The 24,527-nt window shown below is 41.1% G+C and overlaps 1 protein-coding gene across 1 annotated transcript; it reads left to right on the forward strand.

The window, feature by feature from the left end:
* The first annotated feature begins 2,462 nt into the window (after positions 1 to 2,462).
* On the forward strand, positions 2,463 to 20,547 carry LOC311292806 (hydroperoxide isomerase ALOXE3-like). The gene is made up of 16 exons (XM_084412622.1): positions 2,463 to 2,617; positions 2,725 to 2,783; positions 2,903 to 3,053; positions 3,323 to 3,527; positions 6,159 to 6,240; positions 6,352 to 6,474; positions 13,220 to 13,323; positions 14,798 to 14,967; positions 15,070 to 15,213; positions 15,664 to 15,867; positions 16,473 to 16,559; positions 16,914 to 17,083; positions 17,336 to 17,457; positions 17,830 to 17,930; positions 19,717 to 19,887; positions 20,204 to 20,547. The coding sequence occupies exons 3-16, from the start codon at positions 2,910 to 2,912 to the stop codon at positions 20,381 to 20,383; spliced, it is 2,007 nt and encodes a 668-aa protein (XP_084268748.1). The 5' UTR covers positions 2,463 to 2,617; positions 2,725 to 2,783; positions 2,903 to 2,909; the 3' UTR covers positions 20,384 to 20,547.
* The last annotated feature ends 3,980 nt before the right edge of the window (positions 20,548 to 24,527 follow it).

The raw sequence follows: 24,527 nt of genomic DNA on the forward strand, positions 1-24,527 counted from the left end.
GATGACGACATACCCGCGTGCGCGATCTGCTTGCAGTCGTCGAGATGGATGCTGAGGAGTTGAAGAAAAGAATAGCAAGTGGAGATTGTAAAGTTGTCGACAATACGTCATCAAAAATCAAGTCCAGTGTGTGGGAGAAATTTGGAGTTATCTGAAGAAAATATTGTGAAAGGCTTTGCTGCAAACATTTTCGTGTTGGATTGGATAGCCGTAAATGTGGAACTTCATCCCTGAGGAAGCACGCAGACACTGTGGTAACAAAGCAGTTCTATCGAACGGTATTTTTCATATTTAACACTGTTCAGTGTGTGTGGTGTGCAGGGCGTGTTTGAACCCAGAATGGTCAGATGTAGGCTAGACGAAATTGCGTGGCAGATATAGTGTTGTAGCCGCGTCTGTTCGACTGGTAAAATGTTATAAGGCTACTCAGTTTTGTGGTAACTTTTGATAGTCTAAACTGATTTTATGTCGGGTGTCGGTTCTATTTTAAGCGGGTCGGGTGCAGATTTTAATTAGTGCTGCTGTCGGGAAACGGGTCGGGTACGGGCGGGTGTGGATTTACAAAATCGGACCCGTGCAGGACTCTGACCCATCCAAATCTCTGACCCATCGTCGTCTTCTTCGTTGAATATCTGTCGCTCTACATACGTCATCTGGTATAATTGAAACGATTGGCTATGAGCTACGTACAGGCGCATTTGATAGACATTTGTAGCGCCCAATAAACGGCTCTGGGCATTCGTAAACCACGCCTCCTACGAGAAAATGAACATGTGGTTCCCAGACCACGTCTAAAAAAGAGAAAGAGGTCTGACGTTAGCCAGGCTAGCATCGATCCTTGTTGAATAAAAATATTAATTTCATTAAAAAAATCTTACTGACGTCAACATTTTGAACCGTTATGTACAGTTTTGCTTTGTTTATTGCGAAATAACTCCGGATTGTTTCTCTGTCATCTAAGCAAGGCTTCGTTTCCCAAACGCACTGGGCCTGTGAGCTCAGCAAAGCACCAGCATCCAACGCTCTCTGGGATTGATTGGTTTCGTCTTGTACTGGGGGTTACTGGGGGTTGGTGGTACAGGGGTTGTAGACAAATGAAAAATAAGCAGAAAATGAAAAATAAGCCGCGCCCCTCCGTGTTCGGCGATGGTTTGACTCTGGCTCGACTCTGGCTCAGCATGTTTTATGACTTTGCGTGCGAGTCCGCTTCCGAAGATGAATAACTTCGAAGTGCGTTCCGCTGTGTGTGCGCGCTGTGAGTGTGCTCTCCGCTCCGTGTTCACAGCGCGTTCTGCTCAATATTCCGCAAGCAACCTCCGTGTGTGTGTGTGTGTGTGTTATGAGCTCTGCTCACGCTCACCGGAAAGGCAAAGTCCGCTAAAAAAAACGTGCCGACATTAAATTTCTCTGGACTTGTTTCTTTTTGCAATAGCACTACTGTGCTGTAACATGGTGTGTATAGCCGTGCTGGGCAACACTGGTAAAATTACACGAATCACGACCCTCTCGTTCACTGGTCCTTTCCCTGTTCTGCTCATGCTCTGATAAAAATAGCTTTGTAGGACTATACTTTATTTTGACAATTGGTCAAAAAATAAATCTGTTAAATCTGATTCTGCTGCATAGAACTGATTGAAGAATAATATATTGATATTTTTATATTATTTTAATATAGGTACCAGTATTAGCCTTTTCACCATTTGTATCACTCCACTTGTCTGTGTTTGCTTTGCGCCACTTGCATCATTAAGTGACTGTCAGTAAGTGACAAGTGACTGTCTTTATGAGTGAACAATTGAACTTTAAACTGATGAGTGCCAAAAACATTGATTAACTCAGGAGAGAAACAAGTTGCTGAAACCAATCTTTAATGCTAATATAAATTGCTCATCTGCCTCTGGACACACAAAGATTGCACTGGTTTTTGATTGAAATGTAACATCTATGCAAAATAATCCTTGAAAGATTTCTCATTTAAGTTCATTCCTGTTTGGAATATGTGATTATGTATTGTCAACAATAAGCAGAAACATTCTGCATTTCCATTTTGTAGTGTGGATCATTCATTGCAACATTTATCCTCATTCTCATTTTTAAGAATCTGTTATCTTGACAAATAATTTATGCTGCTGCCCACTGACATGCTTTTAAAGCTATTGTTATCCACATTTTTTGGCCTTGACACAAAATTGACTCTTCTGTGTACTTTGGCTCAGGATTTTTTCACATACATCTGGCAAACCTGAAATTACACTGCAGTTTACCATGGCCAGATATTTCCAGATTCTACCCTTTTCATGCAGTGCAGTGTAATCAGACTTTCGTCATGAAAATGTCACCAGTAACAGAGATAAGCACAAATGATCATGTCAGAACACCTCCAGGCCCAGAAAACACCTCAGGCCCCAGAGGGGGAAATGCCAGTGTTGGGAATCATTCCAACCAATCATAAGCTTAAGTTTGAAGACGTTTTCTTATTTGTACAAAAGAAGGCATTATTCTTTAGACTGGACCAATGACGAAAATGAATACATTACAAGGGAGTTATAAAATGCTCAGCCTCTTCTTGTTCAGGTCATTTTGAAAGGAACAAGGTCCTTGTTTTGGCAAAAACCTGGTAATAAAACTTTGAAGATTTTTGCAACGGAGTGTTCAATTAAAATGTATTTCATTTTTGTTGTAATTTCCATGACATAAACTACTCTCTCTTTACAATCAATCTAGTAACAACAGTTATTGCAATTCTTACAGCAGTAACATTGTGACTTCTCTTACAGTAAGAGGTGAGACTCTCTCTTTCACTTACGCACTCTCTCTCTCCCTCTCTAGACGTGGTGATATTCTTTGGTGGTCTCATCATGTTTGTATTATCTCTTAAAAATCATTGTCCTTTACTTTGCAGAACAGCCATGGTGATCTACACAGTAAAGTTATACACAGGAGATAGGCATTTGGCGGGCACCTACAGCCATATCTACATCAAACTGCGTGGCACTGAGGCTCAGAGTGATGAAATTATTCTAAATTACATTCGGTGGTTTTGGCGAAGCCAGGTAAGTGCACCCAATTAAACCAACAGTATGGAGTTTTGGACTAAAAACTATCAGTCAATGCTACATTTAATGGAAGATAATTGAAAGAGAGAGTATAAAAGTTTTATGGAGTTATGATAAAAAAAATATTTTTTTATTTAAAAATAAAAATGTTTGGGTTAGGGTTAGGGTTAGTTTCTTCTCTGAATTTTAAACCCAACTGCATATTATTTTTTTTATTTTTTTTACTACAATGGCCCTAATACGCCATTGTACATATGTCTGTTTAGGTGCGAGAATTTAAGATACACTGTAAAGCGTCCCTGGGAGAGCTCGTAACTGTCAAGCTCTACTCCAAGCCGTATATGGGTCTTCTTTACGACCAGTGGTTCTGCGATAAGATCATGATCAACACGCCAGAAGGAGACAAGGTTTTGTTTCCATGCTACTGCTGGCTTGACTGTAACAAGAAGCTCTATTTAAGACCTGCTAAAGGTAGGCACTCCAGTTTGTGCACCATGTGCACACACACACACACACACAGTCTGTTTTGCAGTTTTTATACTGTACAAACTGTATATTCTGTCCCCTTACACTAACCCTACCTCTAACCCTACCAATCACACAAAACTTTTTGCATTTTTACATAAAAAAAAATTATTCTGTATGATCTATAATTCAATTCAATTCAATTCAATTCACTTCACATTTATTTGTATATCGCTTTTTGCAATACACATACAGAAAGTGTATATTACAAATATTAAGCCCATATTACAATTTAGAGGGATGTGTTCTCAGAGGAAACTGTCTAAGTTATGGATTTCAGAAATGTACATATACAAAATCACAGTTAGCGAAAAATGTATTAATTTAAACAATGTAATAATTTAATGCAGAAACAATGAGCTCATTAAAGTAATGAATACTTGTCTGTTAACAAATGATTATGATATTTAGAAAAATTTAGCATTGGTGCTTGTTTGTGGTTCAAGTCCCCACCGGGATAGAAAAACATGCGCACACACACACACACACACACACACTTTTGTATATTGCAGAAGAATTCCTTTAAACAAACCTTTGTGTCTTGATTGAGAGATAATGTCAGTATCGTGTCAGTAATGTCATGTAAAGTGTCAGATGCTCAAAGTCAAGTCAAGTCATCTTCATTTATATAGCGCTTTTAACAATGTAGATTGTTCCAAAGCGGCTTTACAGTGATAATAGGAAATTGAAGTAAAGTGTTTAGGCTTTACAGCAGCTCTAGAATAAAGTTATTGTCCAGCTAAAATTAGTTTTGATTGATTCACTTCTGTCGCAACGATCATTAGTTATTAACTTAGGGGCCGCTAACACAACACTGTTTTAACAGAAAACTCTTAAGTTCTTCCTGCGCAAACTTCAAAAACTCGAACCTGTGAGAACACAGATGGCGTGCACATGCATATTACGAGTTCAGTCTATAGGTATGCGCGTTTGAATATATGTGCACAGGCGTGTAGTCCTTCCCTTCAAATCATACCTCAACATACTACTTGTCTGGCCTTAAAATTTATAATACAGAATCCTTATCGCTTCCACGCGAACCGGAATTATCCCGACAACGCTTTATCTGTAGAGAGGGAAAGGGAAGGGAGGGAGGCCTTCACAGGGAAGAGACTAGTGACACTTCAGGACTACGCTATCGCAGGTCCTTCGTCAGATCTGGATACGGTCTGGATCCGGCGGACTGCGGTAAACCTCGGGATAAACAGAGCGACTAATATTAGCGTAGACGCCATTCTTCTTATGATGTAACAAGTGCATCAGGATTTATGGGAAGTGTTCCCGGTTCCGGCTGACCTAATCTATGCAGCCTAACATTGAATTATAGAAGTCTATAATGTATTATGTGAATGCTAGGTCAAAGAGATGTGTCTTTAGTCTAGCTTTGAACTGACAGAGTGTGTCTGCTTCCCGGACAATGGTAGGAAGACTGTTCCAAAGTTTTGGTGCTAAATAGGAAAAGGATCTACCGCCAGCAGTCGATTTTGATATTCTAGGTATTAGTAACTGGCCGGAATTTTGAGATCGCAATAGACGTGACGGACTATAATGCGTTAAGAGCTCGCTCAAGTACTGCGGAGCTAAACCATTTAGTGCTTTGTAAGTAATCAGCAATATTTTAAAATTGATGCGATGTTTAATAGGGAGCCAGTGCAGTTTTGACAGAACCGGGCTAATATGGTCATACTTCCTGGTTCTGGTAAGAACTTGAGCTGCTGCGTTTTGGACCAGCTGTAGTTTGATTATTAAGCGTGCAGGGCAACCACCCAGTAGAGCATTACAATAATCTAGCCTTGAGCTCATGAACGCATGAACTAATTGTTCCGCATTTGTCAATGAGAGCATATGGTGTAATTTAGATATATTTTTAAGATGGAAGAATGCGGTTTTACAGATACTAGACACGTGACTTTCAAATGAAAGATTGGTATCAAAGAGCACACACACACACACACACTCACACACACACACACACACAGGTTCCTAACCGACGACGAAGACTTAACAGAGCAGCCATCAAGTGTTAGACAGTATTCTAGGTTATTACGTGAGGAAGTTTTTTGTCCAATAATTAGAATCTCTGTTTAGGGTTAAGGTTAGTATGATCGGTTAACGGTCAGATAAGTATGATTTAAACCATGCTAATGCAATTCCACTAATGCCAACATAATTTTCGAGTCTATTTAAAAGAATGTTGTGGTCAATGGTGTCAAATGCAGCACTAAGATCGAATAACACTATAATAGAGAGATACAACCACGATCGGATGATAAGAGCAAATCATTTGTAACTCTAATGAGAACTCTAATCATTTGTAACTCAAAGTATAACTCCTGCACAGGGTTAAGACTAGAGATTACATGGCTGTCATTAGCCGCGTTTCCATTACCCTTCAAATGGCGTAAATTGAAATTGCGAATTGAATATATGCCCAATGGAATTGCGTCAATTTCGCAAAAAAGTTTTTAGTACAAAATATATACAAAATATAACCTGCATTATTTCTTTCAAAAATGTTTTCGGTTGCAAACATAAACAAATTTAGATTGTGAATTAATGTTGGCATTTGCATTTCAGCTTCACTTGTGTTCCAGGACACCAACCTAATATCCCAAAAACAAAGGATGAGGGAGATAGAGGAGCAACAAAAGCTATTTAGGTTGGTGGGCAACAAGTCGGGTGTGACAGCGAAGTGTCTGTGTTATATTAAAATAAATTCAGAGAAATTAAATTCCTTCCGTTGAAATACAGCTGAATATTCTACCCCTAGGTGGCGTGTGTACGCTGAGGGCACACCTCAAGTTATCGACTGCAACACTCCCCTTTGTCTGCCACCTGAAGTCCGATTCTCTTTCACAAAGGAAACCGAGTTTTACTTCACCGCAGGAAAGCAGTAAGTGACCAAGTAATTTTAACCCTCCTGTAGTGTTCATGTCTTTGTTGTACACTGTTCGGTGTTCACGGGTCTGCTGGACCCAGTATTGGGTTTTTAGAAGAACACAACCATAAGAATTTAGGGAAACAACTGACCAGGTGTCGACTCTATTTTAATTTCAATTACAAGCAATATTGGACAGTAGGCCTATTCATGGTTAATCTTTGCCATATAGGCTTCCTCTTCCAGATCACAATTATTGGTAGCGGCAGCAGGTGTAGTTTCACTCTGCATAAAAATTAGGGAGAAGACATATTCTCGTGCTTAAAGTATGTTTTGTCCTGTTAGTAACTGTTAGTGAACACTGAGGGCGCTAGTGAGGGACATACTGATGTTTTGGTGTGAAGAGGAAGAAGAAGAATAAAGTTGAAGATAGTGTATTTATGTCTCTCGGCTCGTAACTAAATACTTTTACAAACTATCACATTTTGGCGACGAGGATGGCTATTAATGTGCCTTTACCTACACCGTGTATGCCTTGCCCAGGCGAACCTGCTATTCCCTTCCCTACATGGCTGAAAATGTTTGAGAACTACATGTAAGTAATCGATGCCATTGGGGAAAAGTGGCCCGAGGCAAGAAAGCGTGCTGTTCTTCTCCATGCATTTGGCACCGAGGGACAAAGACTGTTTTACGCACTACCAGATACAGGTACTACATATGCTACTGCAGTGGATGGACTTAGAAATCACTTCGTTCCTAAAGTAAATGTGATTGCGGAACGTCACAAATTTCGCCAGAGGGCACAGCGACCAGATGAGTCGATAAATCAGTATCTAGCCTCATTGCGAGAACTGGCTGCACTGTGAGTTTGGTGATATGGAGGAGCAAATGCTTCGAGATCAACTGATAGAGCGTGTTGCCAATACACGCGTACGAGACAGACTTTTGTTAGAAGCGGATCTGACCCTGATTAAAGCTACTTCGCTGGCCCTGCAGATTGAGGCGGGGCTACAGAATGCGAGCGTTCTCTCCGACAGTACTGCTAATGCTGCGACCTCAACGGTGGTTACTGCTGCGTCGGTGAGGGCCATACATAAACAGCATAGGAAGGGCCGCCAAAAAGAACAAAAGACACCTCCTTCATCAATGGCGCCCGCGCCTACAACTAGTCGCCACTCATGCTACCGTTGTGGATCTACCAGCCACCTAGCAAATAAACCTTCATGCCCTGCTGCTAAAGTGACGTGCAATTCATGTGGAAAAGTGGGACATTTTTCCAAAATGTGTCGATCCGGGCAAAAGGAGGTGCGTGAAATAGTGATAAACGAACTGACTGTGCTTTATATGACTGATACTGTGCAAGATAAAATTATATGTACTGTGCAAGTGAATGCAAATGGTCATTGTCATGACGTTGAGCTAATAGTAGACACTGGTTCATCAGTCTCTATTGTTCCAGAAAGCACTTATCAGACCCTTTTTCCTACATGTGAACTGTCTGAGCCTACAGTGAACCTGTTCACATATTCAAGAGAGAAAATACCCGTTATAGGGTGTATGAATGCCACAGTTAATCATGATGGGCATTCTACTACAGGCTCATTCATAGTGGTAAAGTCAGGCACTGCTCTATTAGGGCTAGATCTAGTTGTGGCATTGCACATGCGTATTGAGGGCACAAAAGTTGTAACAGCTGACAGCTCGGATGGTCCTACTGCACAGAGGGCACCTAATGTACCAAGCACAATACCACAGATTGCACCTGAGCTCCAGGTACAGGAGATTGGCTGTGCAAAGGGATTTGTGCACAAAATTCAACCCAAACCAGAGGCTGTGCCAATACAACAAAAACTCAGAAGACTTCCCTTCTCGGTGAGGCAGGCCGTGAGTGATGAGCTCAAAGACCTACAGGAAAAGGGCGTCATAGAACGCATTGATGCATCTCCATGGGTCTCTCCGATAGTGGTGACGCGGAGAAAAGATGCGCATGTGTGTTGACCTCAGGGAACCTAACAAAGCCATTGTCAGTGACTGTCATCCGTTACCACACATGGACAAGCTATTCTCTGAACTGAGAGGAGCCACAGTCTTTTCTACCATTGACCTGGCCTCCGCTTACCACCAAATGTTACTGCATCCAGACAGCCGTGATATGACTGCATTTATCACACATGATGGTCTTTTCCGTTTCTGTCGGGTCCCATTTGGCCTTGCTTCAGCTCCATCAGCCTTTCAGAAGATGATGACAACCATACTAGCAGGCATACCAGGAGTACAGGCATACCTGGATGATGTGATTTGCTACGGAACCACTCAACAGCAGCATGATGCCAACCTACGGAGGGTGCTGCATGCCTTGAACGAGGTAGGACTTAAGCTAAACATGCAGAAGTGCAAACTCAACCAGACTTCTTTGCGGTTCCTAGGCCACACCATATCCAAAGAAGGGCTTCACCCAGATCAAGATCAGATCAAAGCTGTGGCCAATGCACCTGCTCCACATGACGCATCCTCCCTGCGATCCTTCTTGGGTCTGGCATCATGGTACAGTAAATTTATTCCCGATTTTTCTACTGTTGTTGAACCGCTACGTCAAACACTCAGGGATTCTACAGAACGGCAGTTCAACTGGACTGCTGAGGCTGAGCATAGTTTTACTGACATTAAGAGACGGATTGTTGGTAGCCCTGCCCTAGCACTATACGACCCTGAACTGCCTACATATGTAACTACAGATGCCTCTGATTATGGGCTAGGGGGTGTACTTAGCCAACTTCATTCAGATAACACAGAGTCGTGGCGTTTGCATCCAGAACACTTTCTCCGGCTGAAAGAAAATATTCTACTGTGGAACGTGAAGCACTGGCATGCGTTTGGGCAGTAGAAAGGTGGAGAACATATCTTTGGGGACATCACTTTGTGTTACGCACAGATCATCAAGCACTTACTACCCTGCTCACATCCAGGGGTACTGGCCGTGCTGGATTGCGAATTGCGAGGTGCTCTGCAAGACTACTTTGCTTTACATATGATGTTGCTTACCGCCCTGGGAAACTGAATGTGACTGCCGACTGCCTGTCCAGGCTTCCACTGGCTACCACAGGAGAAGATGAAGTGGAACCGGACATAGTAGCGACCGTTTTCATGGAGTCTTTGCATGCCATATCCTTGTCGGAGTTCACCAACGCATGTGACATTTGTCCGGAATTGACTCAATTGCGACAGCAAATACAGAAAGGCTGGCCAAAATGCAAAAAGAATGTAACAAACAAGCTGGTTTCATACTTCAATGTACGAGACGAACTGGCTGTAGACAAAGCACTTGTCATGAGAGGTACTGACCGTTTGATCGTGCCTACATCACTGCGATCCAAAGTGGTAGACTTGGCACACGAGGGGCACCAGGGAGTGGTGCGCACTAAACAGAGACTGCGAGAACTGTATTGGTGGCCACAAATGGACAAATATGTACAGAGTAAGATAGCTTCATGTGTGTCATGCCAATACAATGACAAAACAGTGAAGACTGCACCTGCACCACTTACACCCGTCGAATTGCCAGATGGACCATGGGAAAAGGTGGCCATTGACATAACCGGTCCTTTTGAACGTGCTACATGGGACTGTCGTTATGCCATCACTCTCACAGACTACTACAGCAAATGGCCAGAAGTGGCATTCGCCTCTATAGTCACAACAGAGGTGATTACCCGGTTTTTAGCTACAGTGTTCAGTCGTGAAAGAAATCCGACCTACCTAGTCTCTGACAATGGATGTCAATTTACTTCCCATGAATTTGCAAACTTTCTGAGAGAGAGAGAGAGATAAAGCATCTGCGCTCCAGCGTCTACAACCCAAGAGCCAATGGAGCGATTGAGAGATTTAATAGGGTATAAAAGAGTGTCTCCAGACGGCAGAAAGAGCACACAAGCCGTGGAAACAAGCAGTGACAGAATTCTTACAGATTTACCGAGCTACACCGCACGCTACTACAGGAGCTACTCCATTTGAGTTGCTGAGAAATAGGAAGATGCGCACTAAACTGAACATCTTTCCTGTTTCACACAAAATTACATCACACAAGCAAGTCAAAGAAACTGTGAAACAAAATCAACAAAACAGTAAGGAGTATACAGACAGAAAGCGAGGAGCAAAAGTGCCCACCTTCCAAGTGAATGATGCTGTGCGAGTCAGGAGACCGGAACACGTTTACAAGGGGTCATCCAAATACACAGAACCTCTGACAGTCGTAAAGAAGGTCGGACCAAGTACTTATCTTCTCAGCGATGGTCGGAAATGGAATGCTTCAAAGCTGGCGCGTTTCTCAGAGGAAGCTCTAGCTTGCATCAGTGAGAACAATGAGACTACACTGGATGGTCTCACTGTGACCGAGAATGTGCATGTTGGGCAAGAACCAGGCCCTAGACGCACCCCCAGAGTCCGAAACCCACCTCGGTGGTTAACGGACTTTGAGAGATGAATACCGACGTGTGAACTGCAAATTGAAAAAAAAACCAAAAAATACTCATACTGTTCTACTCATACTGTTCTATTATGTAAGAAAATGTCATACTGTTTTGAGGTCTGAGTTATAATAGCTAAGAGAAGAATACCTTAATTGCCTGTTAAATTTAAATTTAGGTTTTCAGGTACGATCCTTATTGTAAGGGTTATTTTACAACGGTTGCAGGTACCATGTTTAAGTGACTAATTCCTTTAAGAAAAGGGGAAATGTTGTGTCCTGTTAGTAACTGTTAGTGAACACTGAGGGCGCTAGTGAGGGACATACTGATGTTTTGGTGTGAAGAGGTAGAAGAAGAATAAAGTTGAAGATAGTGTATTTATGTCTCTCGGCTCGTAACTAAATACTTTTACAAACTACCACAAAGTACAATTCCGGTGCAAAATGAACCTACAGTAGGGGTTAATAACACATGGGTACCGAGTCGACCGTTTTCTGGGAGGGATGTGTTTTCATACGAATGGAATGTACCCAGTTTTATCTCGAACCACTGATTAGCTTATAACGCTAGTATATAGGGCATAGAATAAGTAAAAAGAAATCGCTAGTTGATACCACTAACAAGGCTGAAAATAGCCTCACACTAACACGGTAGCATAATGAGGGTCCCTACATGCAAACCGAAGCACTGAGAACTTTGTAAGTTTAATAAGAAGATATTTTATAAAGACAGTACACTTCGCGAATACAGGCAGGAGCCATCTCTTGGAAAGTCACGAATTCACGAATTCCCGACCAGTCACGAATTCAACCCAAGCGCTCTTTGGTGACGTGGATGATTACGTTACTGTTGATCATCTGTCCATCATCGTATAAAGTCCACCCTGACAATTTGATTGGTCCGATCAGCTCTGGTTCGAGCATAGTTGCTCCACAACGGATCAAGTCCAGACCGAACTTCCCGACCTCAAATGTTGTGGGCGGGGCTAAGTTCGGCTGGCATCCAGGCTACAATATAATGGTAACTCTAGAGATGCATTTAGAGAGTTTGTTAGTAAGCCCACGACAGCAAGCTTAAAGGGATACTCCACTTTTTTCGGAAATATGCTCATTTTACAACTCCCCCAGAGGTAAACAGTTGAGTTTTACCGTTTTAGAATCCATTCAGCCGAACTCCGGGTCTGACGGTACCACTTTTAGCATAGCTTAGCACAGATCATTGATTCTGATGAGTCCAGTAGCATTTCTTTCAAAATGACCAAAGAGTTTCAATATTTTTCCTATTTAAAACTTGACTCTTCTGTAGTTAAACCGTGTACTAAGATCGACGGAAAATGAAAAGTTGCGATTTTCTAAGCCTATATGACTAGGAACTACTCTCATTCCGGCGTAATAATCAAGGAACTGTGCGGCTGTACCATGGGTGCAGCAGGCGTAATGATATGACGCAGCGCCTGAAAATAGGTCTAATAGGTTAGACAAACTTAGTCCCGGTCACGTTGGAAGAAGTTACCGAGCTGGGGACTATTTTCAGGCGCTGCGTCATATCATTACGCCTGCTGCACTCATGGTACAGACACACAGTTCCTTGATTATTACGCCGGAATGAGAGTAGTTCCTAGCCATATAGGCTTAGAAAATCGCAACTTTTCATTTTCCGTCGATCTTGGTACACGGTTTAACTACAGAAGAGTCAAGGTTTAAATAGGAAAAATATTGAAACTCTTTGGTCATTTTGAAAGAAATGCTACTGGACTCATCAGATTCAATGATCTATGCTAAGCTATGCTAAAAGTGGTACCGTCAGACCCGGAGTTCGGCTGAATGGATTCTAAAACGGTAAAACTCAACTGTTTGACTCTGGGGGAGTTGTAAAATGAGCATATTTCCGAAAAAAGTGGAGTATCCCTTTAACCATTTCACCATTATTGTTAGGACAATGGACTGTATCAATGTTTTCTGTTTGTAGGTTAGCCTAAAAATGGTGTGTTTTTAAGTTATAAATTGCACTGGTGGAAATGCTGAATATTTAAGCTAGATTTAGTTTTAAGTATGCTTTAGTTAAAAATTAACTCTGGTGATTTAAAAACATGATCCATGTATATTCAGTGTATTTTGCATGGAAGTGGATGGCATTCGCAAAATAGCTTTGTCTTCTCGAAGACCATAATGATATAATATATAATAGTAACTACAAAGATGCTCACAACTAAAGCTAGGATGGACCATAGGTAGTATATCAAGGCTAGTTACACTACTAATGTTTGCACTGTGTACCTGTGAATTCTGTGTGTGCAGGTTAGCTGTTCTGAAGCTAGCTGGATTAGCTGACAGCAGAAAATCATGGGAAAGCATCAAGAAACTGGAAGCAATCATCTGTGGAAACGGAAACAAAACCATTGGTACTCATCTTAAATGAATGAACTGTTCAAAATGACTGTATTGCACATAACATGTAGCAACCCTTATGGAACAAAATTATATGGGAATATTCTGCAATATATAATGTGATATATTATATTATATATATATATTATATTACATAATAAATTCCCGTATATGGGAAACTAGTGCTTTATTTTTTTCAATATACTGCAATATATGCATTGACCATGTATGGCTATATATTAATGAATATTAAATATTTATAAATGAAGACAAAAATAGCATTACATGTAATATTCACAAAGTTTTATCCTTTATTGTGTACAAGTATTGCACATATATATATATATATATATATATATATATATATATATATATATATATATATATATATATTAGGGATGCACCGAAATGAAAATTCTTGGCCGAAACCGAAAACCGAAAAAGAGGAAACCAAGGCCGAAACCGAAAACCGAAACACCGAAAGAAATTATGCCAATTATTAGTACCATTGCATTTATGGCTATGACTGTGTACTAACTTTACTAAAATCAAGGCATTGCAAATGCATAAATTAATATTAAAGTTTCAAAGAATAAATCAATACAAATTTTATGCAAATATTTATTTAGCACATTGCAAAGTATAAAATTAAATGTTTAACTTGACCCCACTAATGTGTACATTAAATAATAATGTAAAAGCCTGCTGGCCTGCAGAAAGGTTTAAAAATTAAATGTTCTTTCATAAAAACAAAGTGCATTTAGGTCAATACTGCCACAGCCCATAATAATATCTGCAGCTATATGCTCATGGACGTGAGTTGCAAAAACCGTAAACACACACACGCCTCTGAGAAATGACGGCTGCTCTGCGCACACACACGCAAGGTCTCTCTGCCGCGCGCGCGCTCGGAATCGCTCATGCTCGCTCGCGATTCCGGGAGATTTAAACTAATTTGCGGGCACCAGGGAGCCGCTATCAATACGCGGGAGACTCCCGGAACTTCCGGAAGACTTGGGATGTCTGTGTTTTGAAAATCGCTGTCCGTGGGTCACTCTCAGATATATTGAAATACGTCCACACAGCAGAAATGTTGCTTCAGACAAGCACGTGCAGGTCGCAGTATCTGCTGTTTGCATCATCACAACATTTCGGCCGTATTGTTTCGGTGATAAATTTTCGGTGGCCGAATATTCGGTGCATCCCTAATATATATATATATATATATATATATATATATATATATATATATATATATATATATATATATACTGTTATGATATATTAGTACATATTGTCCATTATTTTTAATATATGAAAAGCGGCAATTCCTTATGTTTTATTCAATACATTGTAATATATTAACACATTATATTATTCTGTGTATTTTCAAATATACTGTTAAACCGTTTAATATATTGATCATTCATATATTGGAAATATTTTTCGTGTCGTAAGGGATATGTTCTGACACAGCATGCTTTGCAGAATACTGTCAGGAGCACTGGGATGAGGACGAGTTCTTTGGCTACCAGTTTCTGAATGGCCTCAATCCCATGATGATCCAGCGCTGCTCAACTCTGCCCGAGAATTTCCCCATCACAGATGACATGGTCAAAGACTCACTAAGACGGCAAAGCTTGGAGCAGGAGATGGAGGTACGCTACTTGCTATTTGGAATGACTGGGTCTGGTTTGCTTTGGTTTAGCCTAATTTCCTGGGTTTCTTCATTATTTGGTGTGATCTTCCCCCATACCCAGAAAGGGAACATCTTCTTGTCGGACTATGAGATGTTGGACGGGCTGGTGGGGAATGTTGTCAATGACAGGCAGCAGTATCTCACGGCTCCCCTGGTCCTGCTGTACTGCAACCCTCAAGGCATGATGCTCCCCATCGCCATTCAGGTGCGTGTCTTGCATCCGAAGTACAGAAATCCACAGGCTATGAACAAAACCTCGGCTCTTTGAGGGAGAACACAAGACATCACCCTGTATGGGATATCGCTCCTTGAGCATATAGAGGGATTAGAATTGGCTTCAGCTGGGAAATGCTCAAGAAGCGATATCCCAGGGTGACGTCGAAGTGCTTTGACTGATACAGAACTACACGGTCAGTCTTTATTAAATTAAATACAGATGAATAAATCTTGAAAGATGAGGTAAATAACCAAATTATTACAAAGAAACAGAAAAGGTGATATATAATGTACAACTGATGAGTAGGCAAACATGTCTGAATGATTAAACATTAAATAACCCTTTTTTAAGATGTCATTGTCTTTAAAAATAATAACCCAGATTCCCTCAGAATTCGTTTGTACCATTTTCATGGATGTTCAAATTTAATCTGCACAGTTAATGCAACATCCCAGCAAAGACAACCCCATCTTCCTCCCAACGGATTCAAAGGCCGACTGGAAACTGGCCAAGATCTTCGTCCGAAACGCAGAGTTTGCCGTTCACGAGGTGGACTTTCACCTGCTGAGGACTCACCTGCTGGCGGAGGTGTTCACCGTGGCCACGTTGCGCAATCTTCCCTCTTCACATCCTCTCCACAAGGTATTGAATCTGTTGCGCATGAGTTGGTTTGACGTGTGAATGGCGAGGGCTCATAGAACAACAGGGACGTCTTCCAGACATGCCACAACCACAGAGCGAAAGAGAGAGAGAGAGAGAGAGAGAGAGAGAGAATGATAGAGAGTTAAATAATGTAGGTTACTTCTGCTATTTGACGACGGGAGTTTTTCAGATGTAGTCTGTGGTCACAGCTGTTTATTTGACCTCAGAGATGTGGCTTTGTGAAAAAGCCTGCCCTTCATTATTTGCCTTTTGGAGAGCGAGACTGAGATATCTAAAGCCTGTGGTCACAGACTACACAGAACATTAGGTACAAGTAATGTCTTACTCAAACCCATTCATCTCCCTCTTACTATTTTCTCAAAAAATTGAATTATTCTTCTGTAATTCATGTAAGAATAACTGGAATGGCACATAGGGAGTCACCTACAAAAGCAGGCTTGCAGGTACAGGTACACACACGCAGGTGCAATAACGCACGCACTCACAGGCAAGAAATTAAAATTAATTCTTCATTCATATACTTTTATCTTCAAAGGATATGAAGGCAGTGAATGAAAATCTCTTACTTACGTTTCCTTCTGTAGCTCCTCTTTCCCCATATCCGATACACGCTCCAGATCAACATCATGGCCCGGAGTCGACTGATATCCAAGGATGGGGCCATTAGCATGGTATGCATATGTCATGGTTAAAGAGCACTAAAGGTTCAGTCTTCAATTATAATCCAATACACTTTTTGTTGAATTCAGTTCACTATCCTGTACCTGCAAACATATCTTGTAAGATTGGTACAAAAAAATACATTAATGGCTCTTTAATGTTTTCTGTGATGACTAACTTCTCGAACAGTAGATTGCTAAAGATTGCTAGTAAACGATTGTTAGATTGCCTTTACTAAATTTATTATTTTTTATTTAAAAATGTGGAAATTATTATGGGATTTGTGGTGACAGAACTGTGTTATACAGTAGCCTTTAACCTAACTTTAAGTCATGTCTTCTCTCCGTTACTGATACCACTCATAGAATGCAGGAGTAGGTGGAGAGTCATTGGAGAAGTTGCTGAAGCGCGCTACTGCCTCCCTGACCTACAGCACCCTCTGTCTTCCCGATAACATCTCTGAGAGGGGCCTGGAGACTGTGCCCCACTACTACTACAGAGATGACGGGATGAGACTGTGGGATATCATCAACAAGTATGACTACAGTGTTTAGGGCTGAACTAATACATCCTGTTGCACATCCTGATTCATATTTCAACAAATACAGTGTTGATTATACAGGTTCATGGGTTTATTAGTCAGTGAGCACATGCTGTACATGAACTGTGTTGTAAGTCGCTTTGAATATATTCCTGCTTAAGACATAAATGCAAGGCAAATCTTCAAAAAAAGTATAGCTATAAATATGTAAACCTGGAAAATATCTGACTGTGAGTTTGCATACAGGTTTGTTGCAGCTTTCTTGCCACACTACTATCAACATGATGCAGACGTGCAGAAGGACACAGAGCTGCAGCGCTGGATCAGTGAGATATTCACCAAGGGCTTCCTGGGAAGAGATTCCTCAGGTCTGTTATCAGTCCGTTATCAAGGCTGTTGCAGTTGAAGATGCTGCCAGTGTGATTCCTGGTGGGATAAAAATCTGACTAGAGTCTCTAGACCAATGAGTATGCATTTCCAACTGAATTGTTGCCATCTCAGAACATTTATTCCAACAAAGGTTTCCTTTCTTTTTTTTTTTTGTGCTCTTTTGTAAACCCCACTGTAATTCACTGTTTCATGGCAAATAATTGAACCAGGTCAAAAGTCAAAATTAGTTTGGTTTATGGCTCCACTCTCCATTTCAGTGTGTGTGTATGTGTTTGTGTGTGTGTGCGTGCACATGTACAAACATCTTAAACTGAGTTCCTCACAGAAACAGCCTTTTATTATTTTCACAGGAATACCATCATCTTTTCAGACATTGAAAGAGCTTATCAAGTTTGTCACCATGGTGATCTTCACTGCATCAGCCCAACATGCCGCTGTAAACAGTGGACAGGTCAGTTAGTACAAGTCAATTCACTTCCAATCACACAGAGCCATTAAAGCTGCAGTCCGTTTGACATGTTCACCAACAGCCGACTAATGACCGTTGCGATCACATTTTACCCACGACAAAATTCTGACAGTATCAGAAGATCAAGCAACAATCGTAAAGGCCAGGTGCACAGTGTGCATTAGTTTACCCCTAATTTCCACCAAATGCAGAACAGCTGCGGATCTGCTCTGGAACGGTGGCGGAGTCAATAGGTTTCCATTAAAGTCAATGTGTGTATTTTCACTGACTGCGGAACGGCTGCGTTCCGACTCCGGCGATCCGTGGAATTTGGTGGAAATCCGGGGTCAGTCTTCCTCCATTCCTTGCCTGTGTTTCTCCTTGGTTACAGATTTGATTAGAGTCTTTAGTTCAGGTGTGTCTTGTTAAATAGTCTCTTTAGTCCCTTTGTTTGTGGTGTACTTAAGCCCTGTTTAGTGCTGACCAGGGGCATGTTCAAGTTCAAATCGGTGCGCAATGTTTTGCTACGGTTTCCGGGTTGAACGTCATGTTTCCTGGAGACATGTTTGTCGTAAGTTTTATTGTAAAAATATAGGATATCAACATAATGATGTAGTTGTTGTTTATATTTTTAGCTTCAGTGTATGACATTTGGTATAGAAATAAACAATGGTAATAAAGTGCTTTTCCTAAAAATGAGAAAGAAAATACAGGGTATTAAAACAGTATGAACTACAAATAAAGTCAGTATGTGAGGCTAAATAGATGTGTTTTAGTCTGCATTAGGTAAGATGTGTGCTTCCATTTCAGTTTCCACAAATCCCTTCACTCGATTGGGATGTTCTCTTTTGTTCTGGGCGGCAAGTGCAGTAACTGTAACATCGGGCATATTTTGTAGTATTAAACACATATTTATACCGACTTCATCAGGCTCAGAAAATTCTTCACAAAGAACACAAAGAATGGCCTTCTCAGCTGCCATAGCTGCAACTCTTGCGTCATCAGAACAGTGTGTTCAACGCATCACTGTTTCTGTTTAAAAAACGTTGTGCAACGTTTTGTCGGGGCTGAACGCAGCCCAGTTGTCAGTTCTAACGTCTTGATTAGTTGGTTGTTCCCGTTCCTGAGCTTGTTCCTGTGCCTGAGATTCTGTTTTGTGAAAATTTTAGTTTGTTCTTGAAATTAAAGTTAAAGACTGCTGCACTTAGATCTTGTTTCATCTCTACTGCAACCTACAGTGACATTCAGTGTTCGAGCTCTGTTGTCCTGGCTGTGAGAATGGGAAGCAAACAGAGTGGTTGGGACCGAGCTATATACAATCCTAAGGGGAGGGTTTTCACTAGATTCACTTTTGAGCTCAAATGTCAACAACCTTTCACAAACCCATATTTGCAGACTCTGTTTTAAACTGTTTTCTGTTATTACATTACCTCAAGATGCTTCAACACTCTAGGGCAGCGGTTCTCAAAGTGTGGGGGCGCACGGAAAACAGACGTTGCAACGGCTTTCAAGTGCGTGAATAGCGGTTGGCGCTCTGCCTTCATAAAGCAGCACCGAACGCCAATTCCACTGAATCGTTCTTCTTAAGACTATTGACTTGTCACCAGATTTCTTTTAAGTGTTTAATTTTTTCTTTTTCATGACTAAAAAAGTTTGAGAACTACTGCCCTAGCAAGTAGCCCAAGACTACAAGAAAAGCCTGTCCATATCCACTTTCCATTGCCTAAGTAATGTGAATTATGTGTTCTATGTGAATATATCACATTTTTCACCAATTCTTTCCCCCCAGTATGACTTTGGCGGCTGGATGCCTAACTACCCCACTGCCCTCAGAAAGCCCCCTCCCAAGGAGAAAGGCCAGACCACTGAGGACACGATCCTGGAGACCCTACCTGATGTGAGCACGACGGTGAAAGGGATGGCTGTCCTGAGACTCCTGAGCAAGGACTCTACACACCATGTGAGTTTTCACACCATTAGGGCACATGTTAAACGACTGCAATTAAATGTTGCTGTGAAAAATGTAATGGTGTTCTTGCGTATGCCATCATATTACTCTGGATGACAATGGCTTACTTACACTGCTTTCATTCCTCTAGTTTGCATTACCTGACTGTTACATTACAAAAGAGATTTAGCAAACAGTAAGCATAGTGTTGTAGTGGGCTCTTACAGAGTATTAGTGTGCTGTCATACGCACTGTGTTAAACATTGTTATAAACATGTTTCTTATCAACATGTTATTTACGATTACAATCTTGATATCCTGTCCGTAGTACCCTCTGGGAGATTTCCCAGAAAATCTGTATGATGAAGAGGTCCCCTGCAAGCTCATTGAAGATTTTCAAAAGGATCTGGAGGAGTTGTCAAAACTCATAGAGGAGCGGAACAATAAGTTGGAGCTTCCTTACACCTATCTGAACCCCAAAGAGGTGGACAACAGTGTAGCCATTTGAGTGGATACAGTAGTCCTTAATACATTTGTCTTTCTATTAATAGCTTTGTCAAATATAAAGACCAAAGCAAAAAGACCAAAATATCTGTCTTATTTGATAAATCAAAGTGAGTCATGGGTGGTGCCTTTCAGAGAAAATAAACAACAATGTGAAAGGCTCTGCTTAATGTGTGGTGTATTTTTTTTAAACTTGTGGGTTCTGAGATATGTTTTTAGAGCTGTGGTGCCATCTATTGACATTAATAAGTACAATCCTGCATTATTAAACATTGCATATGTGGGTCTTGCCAGTTAATAGGGAAAATAGAGACACCAGAACTATACTTAACACTCGACCACGCCACCCGGAATACACCTGGAAATATCAGCCCTATACAGGGGGGCACACAGGTTCGTTACCAATATGTGGGCGAGTAGAGAGACAGGCAAGGGAGGGAGTAAGATGAGGTAACTTTATTAAAGTATACAAAAGATTAAAAGCGGTTAATACATTAATCTTACAAGGGCTCAATATTCACAAGTCACAAAAAAAAAAAAAAAAAACAACAACAACAATGTAGAGTCTGGGCTATGAATCATTTTCATTTGTTATGAATTAACTAATTCTGACTCTGTTTCTGAACATATTCTTTCACTCCAGACTAGATCTTGATAACATCAGCTTTCTCTCAGAGGAGCTTTTAACCCGTGACTCATCCAATATAACTCACAGCTTTGGGGCCGCTGAGTCTGCACCCAAAGTGTTTTCTGACACCCTTTTACGACTCTGTGATCCTCCCCAGAGACAATCGTACACTCCTCTCTACTCACGTGGGCCACGTCAAAGGAATTCCAAGCCCCCCCCGTTGTGTGCTCCACACACATGCAGATTCACCCCTGGAGACTACGAAGCCATCACACACACACACACACACACACACACACACATAATGTTTTATGTGGATTAGCCAGACTTTTTCTCCAAATAGGCCCGGTGGTGGTTTAGATGGACTACCCTTTCCTGAGGTCCTAGAGCTATGAGAGTTAGATTAAAACAATCAAAAATACACACCACCCTAAAACTATTGTGGTTTATAGAGACAGTTCTCTTTTTGAAGAATATGTGACTTATAAGGACCAAAACAAACATAATTGGGACTTTAAAGGGACAATGACGTCACTTAAATAATTGCTCATTAACATAAATACACATTAACCTGACACCACCAAGCATTAAAGGTAGGGTAGGTAGGAATTTTGTTTGTTTTGTTTGTTTAAACTGTCTTTATATACCAATACATAATTAAAATGTAAGTGCTCTTAAAAAGAGAGTATAAAAATCGAATGACTGTAGACCTTTTAATCTGCAATAAACACAGCTCATTATTTCCATTCGGGACGAAACAATTGATTGGTTTGGGCGAATGTCACTCTCTCGCAACCAATGGCTACCACCCCTGTTACAAGATCTGCCCATGTGCGCGCCGCGCTCCCGTTTGACTTGAGGAGTGCAAGAGAGACTTGGAACCTACGAAGAGTAAATTATGGCAGAGAAAGAGCATTCAAAATTCAAAACGACCTCCTCTGATTCGCCCTCGACCCCGGACCTGTCCTCGATCCGACGATGCGGTAGGCTACTTGTCTCTGGAGTGTAACGTTAGTCCTCATCAGAGTCAACAATGTTTTCATCATGGAAACTCTTACATGCAAAACACCGTATATGTTATGAATCTTACACGAAATTCACCTTCATCACAGTGTAACTGATGGTAATGGAAAAACGTGTATCAATGCAACCTGTTTTTAGCTTTGGCTATATAGCTCGTTACCTATAAATATAGCTTGTTACCGAATCAAACAAAATATATTTTAAACTTTACCAGTATCGATATGCTAGCTTGATAGTGAGTACTAAAAGCCATCTTATTTGTTTATATTCATAGTGATAAAGTTAGGTATTTTATTACATGTGATTCTGACATGATGTCACTGCATGCACTGCGCTCGTTCCTCTCCACTCGTCTCAGGTAAATACAGTGAGGAAAATAAGTATTTGAACACCCTGCTATTTTGCAAGTTCTCCCACTTGGAAATCATGGAGGGGTCTGAAATTGTCATCGTAGGTGCATGTCCACTGTGAGAGACATAATCTAAAAAATAAAATCCAGAAATCACAATATATCATTTTTTTACTATTTATTTGTATGATACAGCTGCAAATAAGTATTTGAACACCTGTCTATCAGCTAGAATTCTGACTCTCAAAGACCTGTTAGTCTGCCTTTAAAATGTCCACCTCCACTCCATTTATTATCCTAAATTAGATGCACCTGTTTGAGGTCGTTAGCTGCATAAAGACACCTGTCCACCCCATACAATCAGTAAGAATCCAACTACTAACATGGCCAAGACCAAAGAGCTGTCCAAAGACACTAGAGACAAAATTGTACACCTCCACAAGGCTGGAAAGGGCTACGGGGAAATTGCCAAGCAGCTTGGTGAAAAAAGGTCCACTGTTGGAGCAATCATTAGAAAATGGAAGAAGCTAAACATGACAGTCAATCTCCCTCGGACTGGGGCTCCATGCAAGATCTCACCTCGTGGGGTCTCAATGATCCTAAGAAAGGTGAGAAATCAGCCCAGAACTACACGGGAGGAGCTGGTCAATGACCTGAAAAGAGCTGGGACCACCGTTTCCAAGGTTACTGTTGGTAATACACTAAGACGTCATGGTTTGAAATCATGCATGGCACGGAAGGTTCCCCTGCTTAAACCAGCACATGTCAAGGCCCGTCTTAAGTTTGCCAATGACCATTTGGATGATCCAGAGGAGTCATGGGAGAAAGTCATGTGGTCAGATGAGACCAAAATAGAACTTTTTGGTCATAATTCCACTAAACGTGTTTGGAGGAAGAAGAATGATGAGTACCATCCCAAGAACACCATCCCTACTGTGAAGCATGGGGGTGGTAGCATCATGCTTTGGGGGTGTTTTTCTGCACATGGGACAGGGCGACTGCACTGTATTAAGGAGAGGATGACCGGGGCCATGTATTGTGAGATTTTGGGGAACAACCTCCTTCCCTCCGTTAGAGCATTGAAGATGAGTCGAGGCTGGGTTTTCCAACATGACAATGACCCGAAGCACACAGCCAGGATAACCAAGGAGTGGCTCTGTAAGAAGCATATCAAGGTTCTGGCGTGGCCTAGCCAGTCTCCAGACCTAAACCCAATAGAGAATCTTTGGAGGGAGCTCAAACTCCGTGTTTCTCAGCGACAGCCCAGAAACCTGACTGATCTAGAGAAGATCTGTGTGGAGGAGTGGGCCAAAATCCCTCCTGCAGTGTGTGCAAACCTGGTGAAAAACTACAGGAAACGTTTGACCTCTGTAATTGCAAACAAAGGCTACTGTACCAAATATTAACATTGATTTTCTCAGGTGTTCAAATACTTATTTGCAGCTGTATCATACAAATAAATAGTTAAAAAAATCATATATTGTGATTTCTGGATTATTTATTTTTTAGATTATGTCTCTCACAGTGGACATGCACCTACGATGACAATTTCAGACCCCTCCATGATTTCTAAGTGGGAGAACTTGCAAAATAGCAGGGTGTTCAAATACTTATTTCCCTCACTGTAAATGCGTCTTCCAGCTGAGCCTGAGCGTTTGGCGTCGCGTTCATGTGTTTTGGGGGCGTGGCTTTGGAAGGAGCTCAGAAGGGAAGGGGTGGAGTGAATGGAAATAATTAGCTGTGTTTACAACAGTCGTGAGAGGTCTACAGACACTAAATTTGTATACTCTCTTTTTCAGAGTACTTACATTTTATTTATGTATTGGTATATAAAGACAGTTTAAACTAATTTGGAATGTTTTAGTTTTTTTTAATTCCTACCTACCCTGCCTTTAATGGGACTTGAATTATTATTTTATTGCACAACTCTAACATCACCAGTGTTATTTGGTGACACTGACTAACAGCCAGATAACAGCCTGTAAGAGCTAAACAATAGATTGTCACACAACACAAGTGCCATGGCAATGAGAATTGAGCAAAAAAGGTCAAAGTTATTCTTACCCACCTTCAAAAGACCCATGGTTGCACATAACAAAAAAATAAATAAAATGTAAAAAAATTAAAGCTGTTTTACAGTTTGCTTTT

Source organism: Rutilus rutilus, assembly GCF_951802725.1.
Source record: "Rutilus rutilus genome assembly, chromosome: 6".
NCBI lineage: Eukaryota > Metazoa > Chordata > Actinopteri > Cypriniformes > Leuciscidae > Rutilus > Rutilus rutilus.